This window comes from Myotis yumanensis, unplaced genomic scaffold, assembly GCF_028538775.1.
Source record: "Myotis yumanensis isolate MYYU_CA2020_CCGP unplaced genomic scaffold, mMyoYum1.0.hap1 SCAF_2, whole genome shotgun sequence".
Taxonomy (NCBI): Eukaryota; Metazoa; Chordata; class Mammalia; order Chiroptera; family Vespertilionidae; genus Myotis; species Myotis yumanensis.
This window is the reverse complement of record NW_027223753.1, coordinates 54,349,186-54,363,898: the sequence shown is the minus strand read 5'-3', so window position 1 is coordinate 54,363,898 and position 14,713 is coordinate 54,349,186. Positions and strand designations below refer to the sequence as shown.

The window sequence follows — 14,713 nt, the reverse complement described above, 5'->3', positions numbered from 1 at the left end:
GGCAGGGTGTGGTGAAACAAAGCACAGGCATTCTACCGTCTCAGCGAGAGCGAAGATATTCTTTGTTGAACTGACACTTTTCAATGATGTATCACCAGAGCGTAGAGCATCTGAGAGAGACCATGAGATTGCAATCTTGAGATTGTACTAAGAATGGCTTAATTTTTTAAACCACATCCCATTCTCATTACAGACTGTCAGAAGAATAGATTAATTTGCACCATTGTCTGTTCTCATTGCAATCTTTGTCAGTGTAATGAAGTATTGGGATGTTAATATCAGCTATATTCATAGAAATATCACCATCCATTGGACCGATTTGATCTGTGTAGTTATTGGCTGGCTCCGCTCTGCTCAGTGAAAAACTGATAAGGGTTAGCGCAGCAAACATAAGATTTCAGAACTTTAGCTCACTCCTATTTTCCTATAACTTGACAACACACAGTCCACATCATCCGTGCGTTTATGCCTTTTGAGGTTATTATATGTAGGATGTTTTAGGATCCTAATCATATATGGAGAAGAACATAACCATCAAATATTTAAGCATGGGTAGCAAATGGCTATAAATGAGACCTATGACATAACTGCGTCTCTAAATGTACTTCAATTCGTATTTTTTAAAGCCATATGTGAAACATAAAAATGTCTGCAAGCCATATTTGGTTCCCGGACTGCAGTTTTCAACTCTGAGTTAACATCTCAATATGAAGTCTCACCCAAATCTGGCTAGAAAAAAATGGCAGATGTTCTTAATTTGCTGTCACACTGCAGACTTAGAGCCTGGCATTAAGGAATCCCAGGGCACAGAGTTGAGTCTCCTCATGAACCAGCTGGCACCACACAGGAAAACAAAAGGAAAACGAGAGGCTCTCTTCTTTGGCCCCAAACTCTAATCTGAAAGTGATCTGCAAAATTGGTTACCTGGTTAGAAGAAAATGGATTTGATACAATTTATATTGATGGATTAATTCATCCCAGATTTCTTCTTTAGTTTTTCATGACATATCAGGGGTGACAGGCCCAGGGGAGAAATCAAATTGGAGAGGCAGGTGTTGGTTTCTTTCTCTGACGAGTATCCAAGACAGTTCTTGTTTGCCAGGTCATACCAGCTCCTTTTTTATTTTGCCTGGTTCTTTCCTCTCTGCTTGGCTTCAGACGTTGGCTCCTTCTCCTTCTAATCTAATCATTTCTCTCACAAATTTGCTCTCTTCCTATATGCGTCATGCTCCTGCTGGCTAAGCCAGAAGTCTGTAAGTCATCTTCGACTTCTTCCATCTCCCCTCCCCCAATGTGCTCCCACTTCAATCTATCAGCAAGTCTTATTAAAATCTTCGGAAGCCAACCTCTCCTTTCTCTTCCGAAGCAACTACTCTAGCTAAGGTTTTATACATCCTCTTCTTTATTACTTGATTTCCTTGCCTATGCTTTGAATCTCTCAATCCAGCTTTTGCTTTGTAGCATTTTAAAAATAATAATATAATGGTACTATTACCCTACTTAAAATCCTACAGTGTCTTTCATTGTTGACACACAAGGCCCTTCCGCCATCTGGCTCTAGTTTTACATTTACAGCATGTCTTGCTCCTGATCCCCTTTTAGTCTCTGATTCATCCCTGTTGTATTACAGTGGGACCATTTTTCTCAAACTTAATTCATTCTGGAAGGCCATTCAAGAAGCGATTTACTTAAAAAATGAATCATTTTTTTCCCATTAGAAATACCGTAAATGGAATGAATGTTCTAGACCCCCTAATGATTCATGTTTTAACCTTTCTTATATACAGTACATGTTTACTCTACTGTTTAATCTATAAACAAATACTTCTTTTCTTAAATTTATGAGCCACCCCCTACTAGCATTAAAGGAATCACTTTCAGTGCTGGGTTCAGGGGTGTCTTTCAGGAGGTCAGTGTGCAGCACCTGGCTTGTTCACATATCACTGTCTCAGGAATGTTGTCACCGGCAAATAGCTTTTCCTTTATCCAAATCAACAAGTTTTTTTTTAACTCTTCAAGTGCCTGTGATCATTGTTTCTTTCACAACCTTAGCAACATCAGCACTCTTGCTGGCTCTTTATGTTTTAAAATTGTGCTAGTCATCCATTTTACCAGCAACTAAAGCAAAACAAACAAACAAAACAAAAACGAACAAACAAACCCACAAAAATATTCACAGCACAATTTCCTGTGATGTTAAACACCGGAGGGTTAGTGGTAAATGGACTCACATTCTGTCCTTTGTTGCCTGAGGGATGCTTTTTGTCAAGCTGATGTATCAGCATGAAGGGGTTGTCAGAAAGAAAACCTAAATTTTGTTCCACAACCAGGACATTTTTCCTGTGAACAACTTAGTCCAGAACTGAATTGTTCAAGATGGGAGACATTGGAGAACTGAGGTTTGACTGTATTTGTGGCTCTCTCCTACCTCTGCACCTCACCCATGCTGTTGTCTGCTGGGGCATCTTCTCTATCTCCCCACTATTTACCTATTGAATTCGTACTTATCTTTTAAAGATGGAGTTCAGGTATCAGCTGCTCTAAGAATCCTTCCCTGATATCCTTTTGCCACCATCAGTCTGGGCAGGAGACCCTCCTGGGAGCATCATAAGCTCACCATGCTTCAGTATAGTTAGGCCTTCTCTGTACTATGAGGGCCTGGCAATGCCCTATTCCTTTTTGTTTTCCTTTTATTCTAGCACCATTCTTAGCCAGAGGAGCACTTAATGATCACCTAAAGACAGCTAATACTTATTTATTGAGTGTTTACTAATGCCAGCCACCATCCAAACCCTTTGAGGTAGGTCCCATTATTATCACCACTTTAAAAAGAAAGAAACCGAAGTACTGAACTACAGCTTGTGTAAGTAGCTTACGTGAGGTCACAAGATTCATGCTCTTACACATTATGCAAATGTTCTGTAGCCCATACACTGTTAGCCTGCAAAATTCCTTAAGAATTGAGTTAATGACCAACATTCTAACATCTTTAATTTTTTTAACAAATACATAGAAATTAGTTGATATGGTAGCAGTGAGCAGGCACCCTATGTTCCTTCATGGTGCTATTTGGCTGGAGCTGTGAGCCCCTGCCCCATTGGGTCAGAACACGTGATTTCCTGTTCATCACACTGCGCTGTGTAGAACACTTGCCTGCTTCTGCTGGTCCTGTGGGCATAATTCTTTCAAAACATGGAATTATAAGGTTAAGTTAAAAATATACTATGTAAAAGAGACCCTGAATACAAGTTTTTCTGAATGCATACCCATTACTTGCAGAAGAGTCAATGCTAATATTGTGCCCTACTTTTATATTTCTCCCAGGAGATAGGATTCTGCCATATCCAGGAGGATGAGCCATGTGTAATGTTGCTATTACTGTAATTGATAATGCTGTCCCACATTGTAGTCATGGATTTGTTCCTCATGGTAAATGGCTAATATGCAGCTTATACTGAATGTGATGCTTCACATGATTTATTGCTAAACATATGCTAGATTGCCTAACCACTGCAATGATATTAACAGTCTCGTTTCTTGATGCATGGCCACTGTCCCACTTTTAAAAATGCAGCATCTATCATAGGCGCACTCTCTTTCTAATAACGTACTATAAATTCTAATATCTGGGGTATTGGAATCCAGTTATTCTTAGGCAAGACTTTTAACTGTTTTATTATGTAATATTCTCCTCCAAAAACAATAAATGTTTCTGTGGGTATACGAGAGAGGGAATCTCCATCTCTTTGAAATATTCATTTTTTAATTTGCAAAGTATAATAAAGAATAGAGAAAACAACAAAACCATATGAGTGAAATGTAAATACTATGGTAAATGATGACTTAGGGCAGGGAGGAGACTGAGCTTAAGTCAATACTGAAGAATTAAGGAAGATGTTTTTGGAAGAAATAATATTGAAGACCTAAAGTAAATTGGAGTTAGTATGATGAAAAGAGGGGCAGAGTATCTCTGACAAATGACATGGACGTGAGAGGAAATGGGGCATTTTGGGGAAATGAAATAGAAATGTGGCTGGATCATAGATGAGAGGCTGCAAGTGGCAGCAGGGAGATGGGGAGAAAAGCAGGGGCATAATTATGTGGATTGTTTTTAGAAATTTTGTTTTTATCTTAAAAGCAAAGAAAAAACATTAGAGATTTTAAGTAAGGGAAGCCAGATGATCAAATTTGAGTTTTTAGAAAGCTAAATCTAGTTATAGAATGGCAGTTGGTGGGGAAAAAAAATGCTGAGCAAAACTGGAGACAAGGTACCACGTATGATACTGCGCACTATTCTGCATGTGAAATAGAAAGTAGCAGTAAAGAGGGTGGTAAGTGTATAGATTTGAAATATTTAGAAAGTGAGACTGAAAATAAGCAAAGTCGGGGGGGGGGGTGAAGAAAGGAAAAGAGAGAGGGAGGGAGGAGGGAAGGAAATAAATCAGGAAAGAGAAGAGCCAAGGTGACTTGCAGTGTCTGTATGGGCTTCTTGGAGAATGAGTTCCACTCGAGTATAGAATCCTAGGAAGCCCGAACCCTGTATTAGCCTTTGCCCTTATCTTTCATCTTACATTTGCAGAGTTTTCAATTGACGAAGTTCAGTCACGAGCATCGTCTCATTTAATCCTCAAAGCAATCTTTGTGGTGTCATCATTAACTGAATTATTAAAGAAACTGCAAAAGGGCAATATATTGAAGGCACCAAGAGAAGGCAAGAGTCACTGGAGCTGGGGAAGTTAAATGATACAAGCAAGGTTAGGGTCTTGCAGGGCATATTAAGAATTTTGAGATTTAATCCTAAGAACATGGGAAGTCATAGGATAACTTTAAAAAACAGTGACATAATCAAGTCTGTTTTTAAACTATCATTCCAGTGTAGGCATAGGGACTAAAGAGGAAGGGGGTACAAGAATAAAAGGGGAACAGTCAATAGCTGTTGCAGTAATTTAAGTCACCAAGATGGCAGTTTAAACCAGGGTGATGACGGATAGAACTTCAAGAAGTAGATAGATTTGAGTTATATATCTCACCACTTTATTCAATGTTACACTGAGGGTCCTTGCCTTGTGTGAGAGGCAAGAAAAAGATATAAAAGACACATGGAAGAAATAAATAAAATTTTCTTTATTCATAGGTGACTTAATCATCTATGTGGAAATTCATAAAGAATGTATAAAACACTACTTGAGTTGCTAATTTAGAAACTTTGCAGGGTACTAGGTTGTTATTTAAAAATTTTAATTATATCTCTATACTATAAAAGAAACATTGGGCATTAAAATTTAACAAAAAATAGCACCAAGAAACAAAATACTTAGAAGTAGGTCTTAAAATATGTGCAAGGTTTGTATGATAAAAACTAAACACACTGATGACAGAAATTAAAGAAGACCCAATGAATGGAGAGATACACCATGTTTATCATTTGGAAGATCCCATGTACCTAAAGCAATTTTAACAAAGAAGAACAAAGTTGGAGGGTTCATATTGCATTTTAAGACTTACTATAATCTATCAATAGTCTGGTAGTGGTATAAAGGTAGACATATCAATGGAACAGAAGAGTCCAGAAATAGATAAACATAGATCTGGTCAATTGATTTTTAAAAAGGTACCAAACATACATAATGGAGATAGTTTTTTTCAACTAATCATGCTGAAAATTGGAAATGTATATTTAAAAAACCAGTAAATTAACAAAAGAATAACAAATTCAACCAATACCTTGTACAATTTTTTAAAAAGGACCTCAATCTTGCAAATATAAAACTTAAACCTATAAGTTTTCTATAACAAAACATAAGAAGAAATCTTTGTGCCCATTGGTAAGACAGGAATATGTTGTTAGGATACACAAAAAAATTGACTTAATTATTGGTTAAGTAGATTTTATTGAAATTAAAAACTTCTGCTATTTAAAAGATGTTGCTAAGAAAATAGGGAGGTAAGCCACTAACTGGAGAAAAATACTTGCAAAAAACATAGCAGATGAAAGAGTTATACCTAGAACCTAAGAACCCTTACAGTTAAATAATAAGGCAATTTGAACAAACCCTTTACTGAAGAAAGAGATGTGAACAGCAAATAAACACATGAAATATTATCAACATCATGAGTTATTAGAGAAATACAAAACAATACCACAATGATATAGCATTATACACTTACTCTAGTGAAAGATATTTTATCTTGATAATTAAAAAGTGCTGGCAAGGATATGGAGCAGCTGAGATTCTCATACACTGCTGGTGGGAATCCATAATGGCACAAACACAATTGGAAAAACTCTTACCATAAGATCTAGTAATCCATCTCATGTATTTACCTAAGAGTAATGAAACATCCATACAAAGACTTGAGTGGTTTTAGCAATCCTCTACACTAATAAAAGAGAAACATGGTAATTAGCGTATGACCGCTACCCTTCCCATTGGCTAATCAGCATATCCTTATGCAAATTAACTGTCAGCCAAGATGGCGGCCGGTAGCCATGCACTGAAGCGAGCAGGGAGGCTTGCTTGCTTCAGTGACTGGCAGACTCCAATGTTCCCCGCCTAACTTGCTGGCCTCTCAGCTGCAACTCTAAGCAACTATGTACTATGTTGCAAATAAGAAGCTAAACAAAACCCCAGAAACCAGCCGGACTTAAAGCCGGCCTGACCGCAACATTGTATCGATGTTTTCAGCAGCGAGGCCTCAGAGCTAAAGCTGGCCCAGAATAGAAAAAAAAAAAGAAAACAAGGAGCGTTGGGAGCTTCAGTTACTAGCCAGCCGGAAAACAGCCCTCAGCCCCTTACCCAGACTGGCCAGGCACCCCAGCGGGGACCCCCACCCTGATCCAGGACACCCTTCAGGGCAAACCAGCCAGCCCCTACCCATGCACCAGGCCTCTATTCTATATAGTAAAAGGGTAATATGCCTCCCGGCACCGGGATCAGCGTGACAGGGGGCAGCGCCCAAACCCCCTGATCGCTCTGCAGCTCTCTGTGTGACAGGGGGCGGGGCCACAACCTCTCTATCCGCCCTGCTCTGTTCATGACAGGGGAAGGCGCCCCAACCCCCTGATCAGCCCTGCTCTGTGCCTGATACGGGGGAGCTACCTAATCCCCTGATTGCCCTGCTCTGTAGGTGATAGAGGGTGGCGCCCCAACTCCACTCCACGGGCCTTGCTCTGTGTGTGACAGGGTAGAGCCATAACCTCCCCATTAGCCCTGCCCTGAGTGTGACAGGGTGCAGCGCCCCAACCCCCTGATCGACCCTGCTCTGTGTGTGACAGGTTACGGAGCCCCAAACCCCCTGATGGGCCCTGCTCTGTGACTGACAGGGGGCAGCGCCCCAACCCCCCTTCACGGGCCTTTCTCTGTGTGAGACAGGGTAAAGCCATAACCTCCCCATTGACCCTGCCCTGAGTGTGACAGGGTGCAGCGCCCCAACCCCCTGATCTGCCCTGCTCTGTGAGTGACAGGGGGTGGTGCCCCAACTCCCCTATCGGCCCTACTCTGTGAGTGACAGGGAGCGGTGCCCCAACCCCCCAGTCGGCCCTACCCTGAGCGTGACTGAGGGTGGCATCGCAACCTCCCAATCCTCCCTGTTCTGTGCATGACAGGGCAGCGCCCCAGCTCCCCAATCAGCCCTGCTCTGAGCCAGACCAGGGGCTGCACTTAGGGATTGGACCTGCCCTCTGCCACGAGGGAGCAGGCCTAAGCCAGCAGGTCGTTATCTCCCGAGGGGTCTCAGACTGCGAGAGGGCACAGGCCGGGCTGGGGGACCCTCCTTCCCACCCTCCCGAGTGCACAAATTTTTGTGCACCGGGCCTCTAGTCTATATAATAAAGAACCAGGGTCCTAACGACCCAAGGCTTGACCAGACCGGAAGTCAGTGCTGGGTTGCTATGGCAGCCCAGCACTGACTGGGGCCGCTGTGGGCACCCCAACCCAGCAACTAACTGCCTAGGGGGCTGAGGATCAGGCCCTGAGAGAGAGGCAGGGTCTGATCCCTAGCCTCTGTGGCAGCCATTGATCAGAACTTGCCTCTCTTTCTCTCCCGGCCTGGCCAACAGCCATGCCTCCATTTCTCTCCAGGCCTCCACCAGGGCTGCTGATCAGCCCACCCTTCTGATCTGGCCCCGTTGATAGGCCCAGAGACTCTGACTGGCATAGAAATTGACCAATCAGAACCAAATTGGCCAGCAGAGGAGGGCAGTTGGAGGTGAGATCAGGCCTGCAGGGGAGGGCAGTTTGGAACGAGATCAGGCCAGCAGGGGAGGGCAGTTAGGGGTGATCAGGCAGGCAGAGGTAGTTAGGGGCAATCAGGCCAGCAGGGGAGGGCCATTGGGGGTGAGATCAGCCTGGCAGGGGAGGGCAGTTGGGGGCGAGATCAGGACAACAGGGGAGGGCAGTTAGGGGTGAGAACAGGCTAGCAAGGGAGGGCAGTTAGGGGTTATCAGGCAGGCAGAGGCAGTTGGGGGTGAGATCAGGCCTGCAGGGGAGAGCAGTTGGGGGCTCAATCAGGCTGGCAGGGGAGGGCAGTTAGAGGCAATCAGGCAGGCAGGCAGAGAGTTAGGGGTGATTAGGCAGGCAGGCAGGTGAGTGGTTAGGAGCCAGCGTCCCGAATTGTGAGAGGGGTGTCCGACCGCTGGTTTAGGCCCAATCCCACAGGGTCAGACATCCCTCGAGGGGTCCCTGATTGGAGTGGGTACAGGCTGGACTGAGGGGAACCCCCCCACCCCCATGCACGAATTTCATAATAGGCTGGCCACTAGGCACTTACAATATAATTTATTTAAAATGTATTTATGATTTAATTTGAAAACAGGCCTCTAGTTTTATTAATAATAGCCCCAAAGTGAGAATAACTCAAATGATCATCAACTTGTCAATGCATAAACACAATGGAATATCACACAGGAATAAAAAAGAATTAATTACTGATCAATGCAACCACATAATTCCATTTATATGACATTCTGGAAAATGTAAACCTATAGGCACAGAAATGAGTTTATTGGTTAGCAGGGGCTGGAAGTGGGAAAAGTGGTTTAACTCCAAAAGGCACCGGGAAACTTTCTGAAGTGATAGAAATGCACTATCTTGTGATCGTATTTATGGATATACAACTGTATATATTTATTAAAACTCATTTAACTGTCATCTTAAAATGATAAAATTTACTGTATATAAATTATACTTTAATAAAATTTATTTTTAAAAAAGATTATCACAGTATAAATGATAAAGATGGTGGCTTGAGCTAAGATGGTGGTGGATGGGGTAAGTAGTGAATAAATTTAGATGTACTTAGGATATAAAATCAACATGAGTATATAAATGAAATGCCAAAGAATATGAGAGGGAGGAAGATGTATCTCTTTCTTATGAAAAATGCTACAATATGTCTAGCATTACTGGATTCTCTAGAATAATTGCTTTTTTTTTTTTTTTTTTACTATAGCTGCTGGTCTTGATTAGAATGAAAATTATACGGGTAAAGAGATAGCAGCAAGTCAGAGCAAGACATTACTAATGGCAATGTTGGTTTAATTCAAAATAGAGTTCTTACATCCACACTATAATAATGGTAAATATCATCATTTGGAACCATAAAAAAGTATATAGAGAGAGATAAGGACAATTAAATAATCATTTTACTCAATACCTATGTACAGACCACATAATTTGTGAAAAGTGCTCCACTGACACTATGCAGAATGTAATGAAAGAACATATGGTATTAAGGGGAAAGATACCTTGAAAAGCAAATATAAAATGTGGCTTTTGCTCTGTAATAAGTGCTAATCATTATTGTGATTCTGGTTAAGACTTTAACTTATGAGTATACACGTTTGTAAGATTCGTCTTTTTCTAAGATCACTTTTGACTTTATTCTTCTGATATATGGTGATAGGCTGGCCACTAGGCACTTACAATATGATTTATTTAAAATGTATTTATGATTTAATTTGAAAACAACTTTTCATGCATGCTTGGTTTTTGGGGATGCAAAGTCCTTAAGTACTTTTAGCATAATGGTGGACACAAGTGAGTAAACACTGTGACAAGACATGAAAGACACCCAGATACAGTGACGAGACAGATGCAAATAAAATTTGCTTTAAACCTCAAATCCTGTAATTAAATTCCCTACCTCCACCACCTCCATGGACATAGTATATTATCAACAATATTAGGCTCACCCACAAAGCCCCATTTTTGGAATGTATCCATATATGTAACACAAAATTGTTAGGAAAAGTAATTCTCTTCTTGACAGGTTATTTTTATGTGTTGCTACTTTCAGCTCACCCCTCCATACACACTAAAAAGGTACTTTTGAAATCTAATATCAAAAGATAAGTATTGCACTGTCCACTTATTTGTACCTACATGTCACACGGCCATCGTCATTTGCTTGTTTTATTAACAACAGGCAAATCGAAGCACTGAACGTTAATAAAATATACCTACACTTTTGTGTGCCCATATCTAAAATCACAGAATTAGGTCATTATGTTTTTTGGATTGGGCATACATCTTAAAACAATTTGAGATTGTTTATTTACCTCTCACCTTGCCAACCCACCAAGAATACTCATTTTTTTTTTAGGGTAAAAAAGTGTTTCTTGAGATTGTAAAAGTGCATGGAACGAAGGAAAACGAGAGAAACTTTCATTGCAGCCTGGCTTACCTGGCTTGAGATGAGCAAATGGAATTTCGCCGGTGAGAAGTTCCCACAGACACAGAGCGTAGCTGAAGACATCAGCTTTGATGGTGTAGCGTGTGCACTGCGTGAAGACCTCAGGAGCCATCCAGCGGAGGTTCTGTGTGTGGAGAAACATCCACAGGTCATTTATTCACCATGCGTTTAATTCTTCCACCGTAGAACAGTGTTCTTCTTAGTGAGGACTTGCTCGTTAAGTGTCTTCCCAACATTCTCAAAAGACAAAAACGTAAAATAACATTGACACTGTGCTACATTCAATTTGTCCAATAAATAATGTGTTTACTGTTGTTCAGTTTTTCAAAAGACATTTTTTTAATCATTGGAAGATCATGAAATCCATAATTTTTCCAAAAATATTGCAACAATAGGAATAATCGAGTTTCCCCGTTTCTTATTAAGTGATGATCAACAGCAGAGCTTTTGTTGTTTTTGTTTATCTTTGATCATCTTTCCCCCAGAAGCCTTATAAGTTTCTGAATGGTGAGCCTTGATGTTCATCCAGGAAATCTATATGTCCCTCGGAGTGAATCTACACACTGTGGTAGGCACCGTCCCTCCTTTAGATCTGCAGGTTATAATTTAGGAAATCACTAAATGAGGCCCATAAATAGTACCCTCATGACTAAGGAGAGAAGAGGCCTCTGGGGAGTGCCCAGAATATACTATGAAGTAGATTTCTCATGGGCAGGATGAGGTCTGTCTTACCTCCTTTGCTGGCCCAGACATGTTATTTCTGAATGCTGCTTGTGCAATAGCCCAGAAAGAAAGCCCATGAAATGTTACAAGTCAGTTTCTCTGCACAAAGCTCTATCCTCATGTTTAGATGGCATTATTTACATTCTTTTCTCTTGCAATTATGTATTTTTCAGTTTTAGGTATCTTTCCATTCTGAAATGCAAATGCATAAATTTGGTTTATTTGTGGCTTAGGCAACAGCTCTAGATTTTGAGTTAGAAGATGCATCTTCTAGATTTGGCTCTGCCACTATTTGGGGCGCTCTGGGCAAGTCTCTCATGCTTTCAGGAATTTAGATTCCTCGGGGGCATAATAGGAGGAAAAAGCCCTTCAGCTCCAAAACCCCTTAGCTCCATAATCATAGCAATGAACTTCGCCAAACACCTTCTTTCTTTGTATTTCCGTGGAAGGAAACCAGAATTTTTACTGAAATTCTGTGTGTAGTGCTGGCTGCTGGTAATTCTTTTGAAGTGTCTACCTTATTTTGAAATCATGCATAATTATAGCTTTCCAAGAACATCTTTATTCCGATTATGGTCCTCACATGCTATTCCTCCACACGAGCTCTCAAATTCCAAATAGCCTCCTTTTATGCAGGAGATTATGCGTTGTGTCACAACATTGTCTAAGTGAGAGTAGGCATACAGTATGCCCGATTTTTCACAGGCGGGTAATAGAGGAATTAGCAAACTTACATAAGGCCATATAACTGGTAAGAAACAAAATAGTCTTCACAATAAACTTAGAGTAGTGCTGTGCTTAAAGACTACACGTTGCTGCCACAATAAAAGGATGTAAGTCACTGTTGGTGAAATGCAATTCAATTCCATTCAATGAAAGTTTGTTTAGTCAGAGAATCTCAACTGGCCTCATTTTAGACTCACCTGAGGGAACTTTTAAAGGATACAGGTACACAAACTCAACACTAGGCCAATAAAATTAGAATTTCTGGGGACTGAATTTAAATAGAATATGTTTAAAAAGTTTCCAAAGTGATTTAAATGTGCAACCTGGGGTGAGAACCACTGTTTAGCTATCTCTATGCTCCAGGTACCAGATGAGGTCTCTGTGTCCTATCAAAAGAGAACACACTTTTCACACCACCCTGATACCCTACCATTTCCCTTGCTTACTTCACTCCAGTCACTCTGGCCTTGAACACACACAGAACTCTCCAGCCTGAGGGCCTTTGCACTTCCTGTTTCTCCTGTCTGCACTGCTCTTTCCCCTACATGGACAACTCACACATCAGTTCTCTTATGGGATGTTATCTTTCCTTCTCATCCTATCTAAACGGCACCCCGATCACTTTCCTTTCATACATCTGCTTTGTTTTTCCTTCATGACACTTATCACCACTTATTGTGTTAACTTGTTCAGAGTCTATCTTTTTCTAGTAGGAACAAGAACTTTATTTTGTCTGCTCTAATATCCCCAGTTCCTAAATGAATGTCTGACACCTAGAAGGTGCTTCACAAATATTTACTGAACAGATGAATGAAACCTAACTGGGGAAACCAACATGTATAATCCTACTTGGATACAACATGGTCCATGATGTTTTTCCTGCCTTTCTCTCTAACTCATCTCTCACTTTTTCTTCCTCACACAGTACATGCCAACAGTGCCAAGCTTACGAAGTTCTCCCAAGAAGTCTGATATTTCTCATCCTCCCTTATGTATTTGCTCAGGCTATTGTTGACTCTGCCTGACACCCCTTCCTGTTTCTTACACATCTGATTTACATCTACCCATTCCACCTGAGCTCCCATCACTATGTCACATCGTCTCACTGAACCTCCACACTGCTTTAAATTCCCATTCTCCTCACTAGAAAATGAGCTCTTTGAGATCAAGGACTAGGCTTTTACCCACATTTTGCATTCCTGGCCCTTTGCCCAATGCCTGGCACCTGGTAGGCCCTCAATAAATGTTTGTTGAATGAATAGGAGTACAAACCAGCATTGCAAAATGCCACAAAGGCACAGAGAGAAAAGTGTTTTGGGAGGAGGTGGAAAGGTGGGCAGGTTATGGAAGGAAAGGTACTTAAAATGAATGTGACTTCCTGGGCCTGACAAGAAAAGGAGACTTCCTCCAGGGCGGGTGCAGGGAGCACTTCAGAGTCGCAGGGATGTGAACGTGAATGGTGTGTCTGCAAGATGGTTAAGTGGGGTGTGTGCTGGAGCACAGGGAATTTGAGAGACCTTGTCATGGGACAGGGGGTCACAGAGGGGTCTGGGGCCAGACTGGGAAGGGCGGGAGGCTTCCAGGCAAAGGAATTGGGATGTTGGCCTGTGGGAAGTGGGCATTGTTGATGGTTCACAGGAGGAGGTAAACAGTTAAAACACAACCCTTGGCTTATTTTGCAAAGAATGGTCTGGAAGAGAGGACTGAGTTAGAAGCCTATTGCCATAATCCAGGAGAGAGAGGCTGAGGGCCTGAATTGAAGCAGTGGAAAATGAGAAACTGGGATGAGCTTAAAAAAAGAAAAGAAACAATCAGAAAAATGATTGAGTAATGTGTCAGTGAAAGCAGGAAAAGGAAGGAATGACAAATTAACCCAAGCTTGGGTAATTAAATAACACAGATACTCCAAAAAAGAGTGTATACTTTTTGGGGGTTGGGAGTATGAAGGAGGGGGCAGGTGATGAATTTAATTGCAGACATTTTGAGTACCATGATACTTGCTACAGATGTTAAAGCTTATACTATTTTACTTAAACATTAATGCTTGGCTATTCCACCTATTGTCTTATAATATTAAAGTGGAACATGAGTTGTCAATAGATGCTGATGAGCTACAAATTTTCTAGTGAGTTATCTATTAAGTTTTAACTATACTACTTAATAAGGAGATCTGAATATGAAAGTCAATTATCCATGCCTGCCATGTACTTATCAGTTACATTTGAATCAAATTCTGTATTATCTTATTCATAACATTTTCCATATATATAATCTATTTTCTTCTGAGAAAGCCTTGAAATGGGTTCTTTGAGGGCTTCCTGAAAATAAAAGCACAAAACATTATCCTGCCCCTGGGACAATGGCATTTCTTCCACTTAAAGCTGCTCTCAATCTCACTTCCTTTCATGCTGAGTGCACACATTTTAATTGTTTCACAATTTTAGGGAACACAAGCAGCAGCAAACCCCAGGTTGTTTTGTCATGTTGTCTTCATCCAGAGACTGTAGAAATCTTGATTCTGAGGGAAACAAAACAAATCCAGGTCAAAGAACATATCTTAAAACCAGGGTCA

General features: G+C 41.0%; 1 protein-coding gene across 1 annotated transcript in view; it reads right to left on the bottom strand.

Moving 5' to 3' along the window:
• TNNI3K (TNNI3 interacting kinase) overlaps positions 1 to 14,713 on the bottom strand; it is a 296,569-nt gene that overhangs the window by 81,146 nt on the left and 200,710 nt on the right. The window contains exons 20-21 of the mRNA XM_070405387.1: positions 14,607 to 14,659; positions 10,684 to 10,816 (exon numbers count right to left, since the gene is read on the bottom strand). Coding sequence (XP_070261488.1) covers positions 10,684 to 10,816; positions 14,607 to 14,659 — 186 coding nt within the window. The remainder of the gene's footprint in view (positions 1 to 10,683; positions 10,817 to 14,606; positions 14,660 to 14,713) is intronic.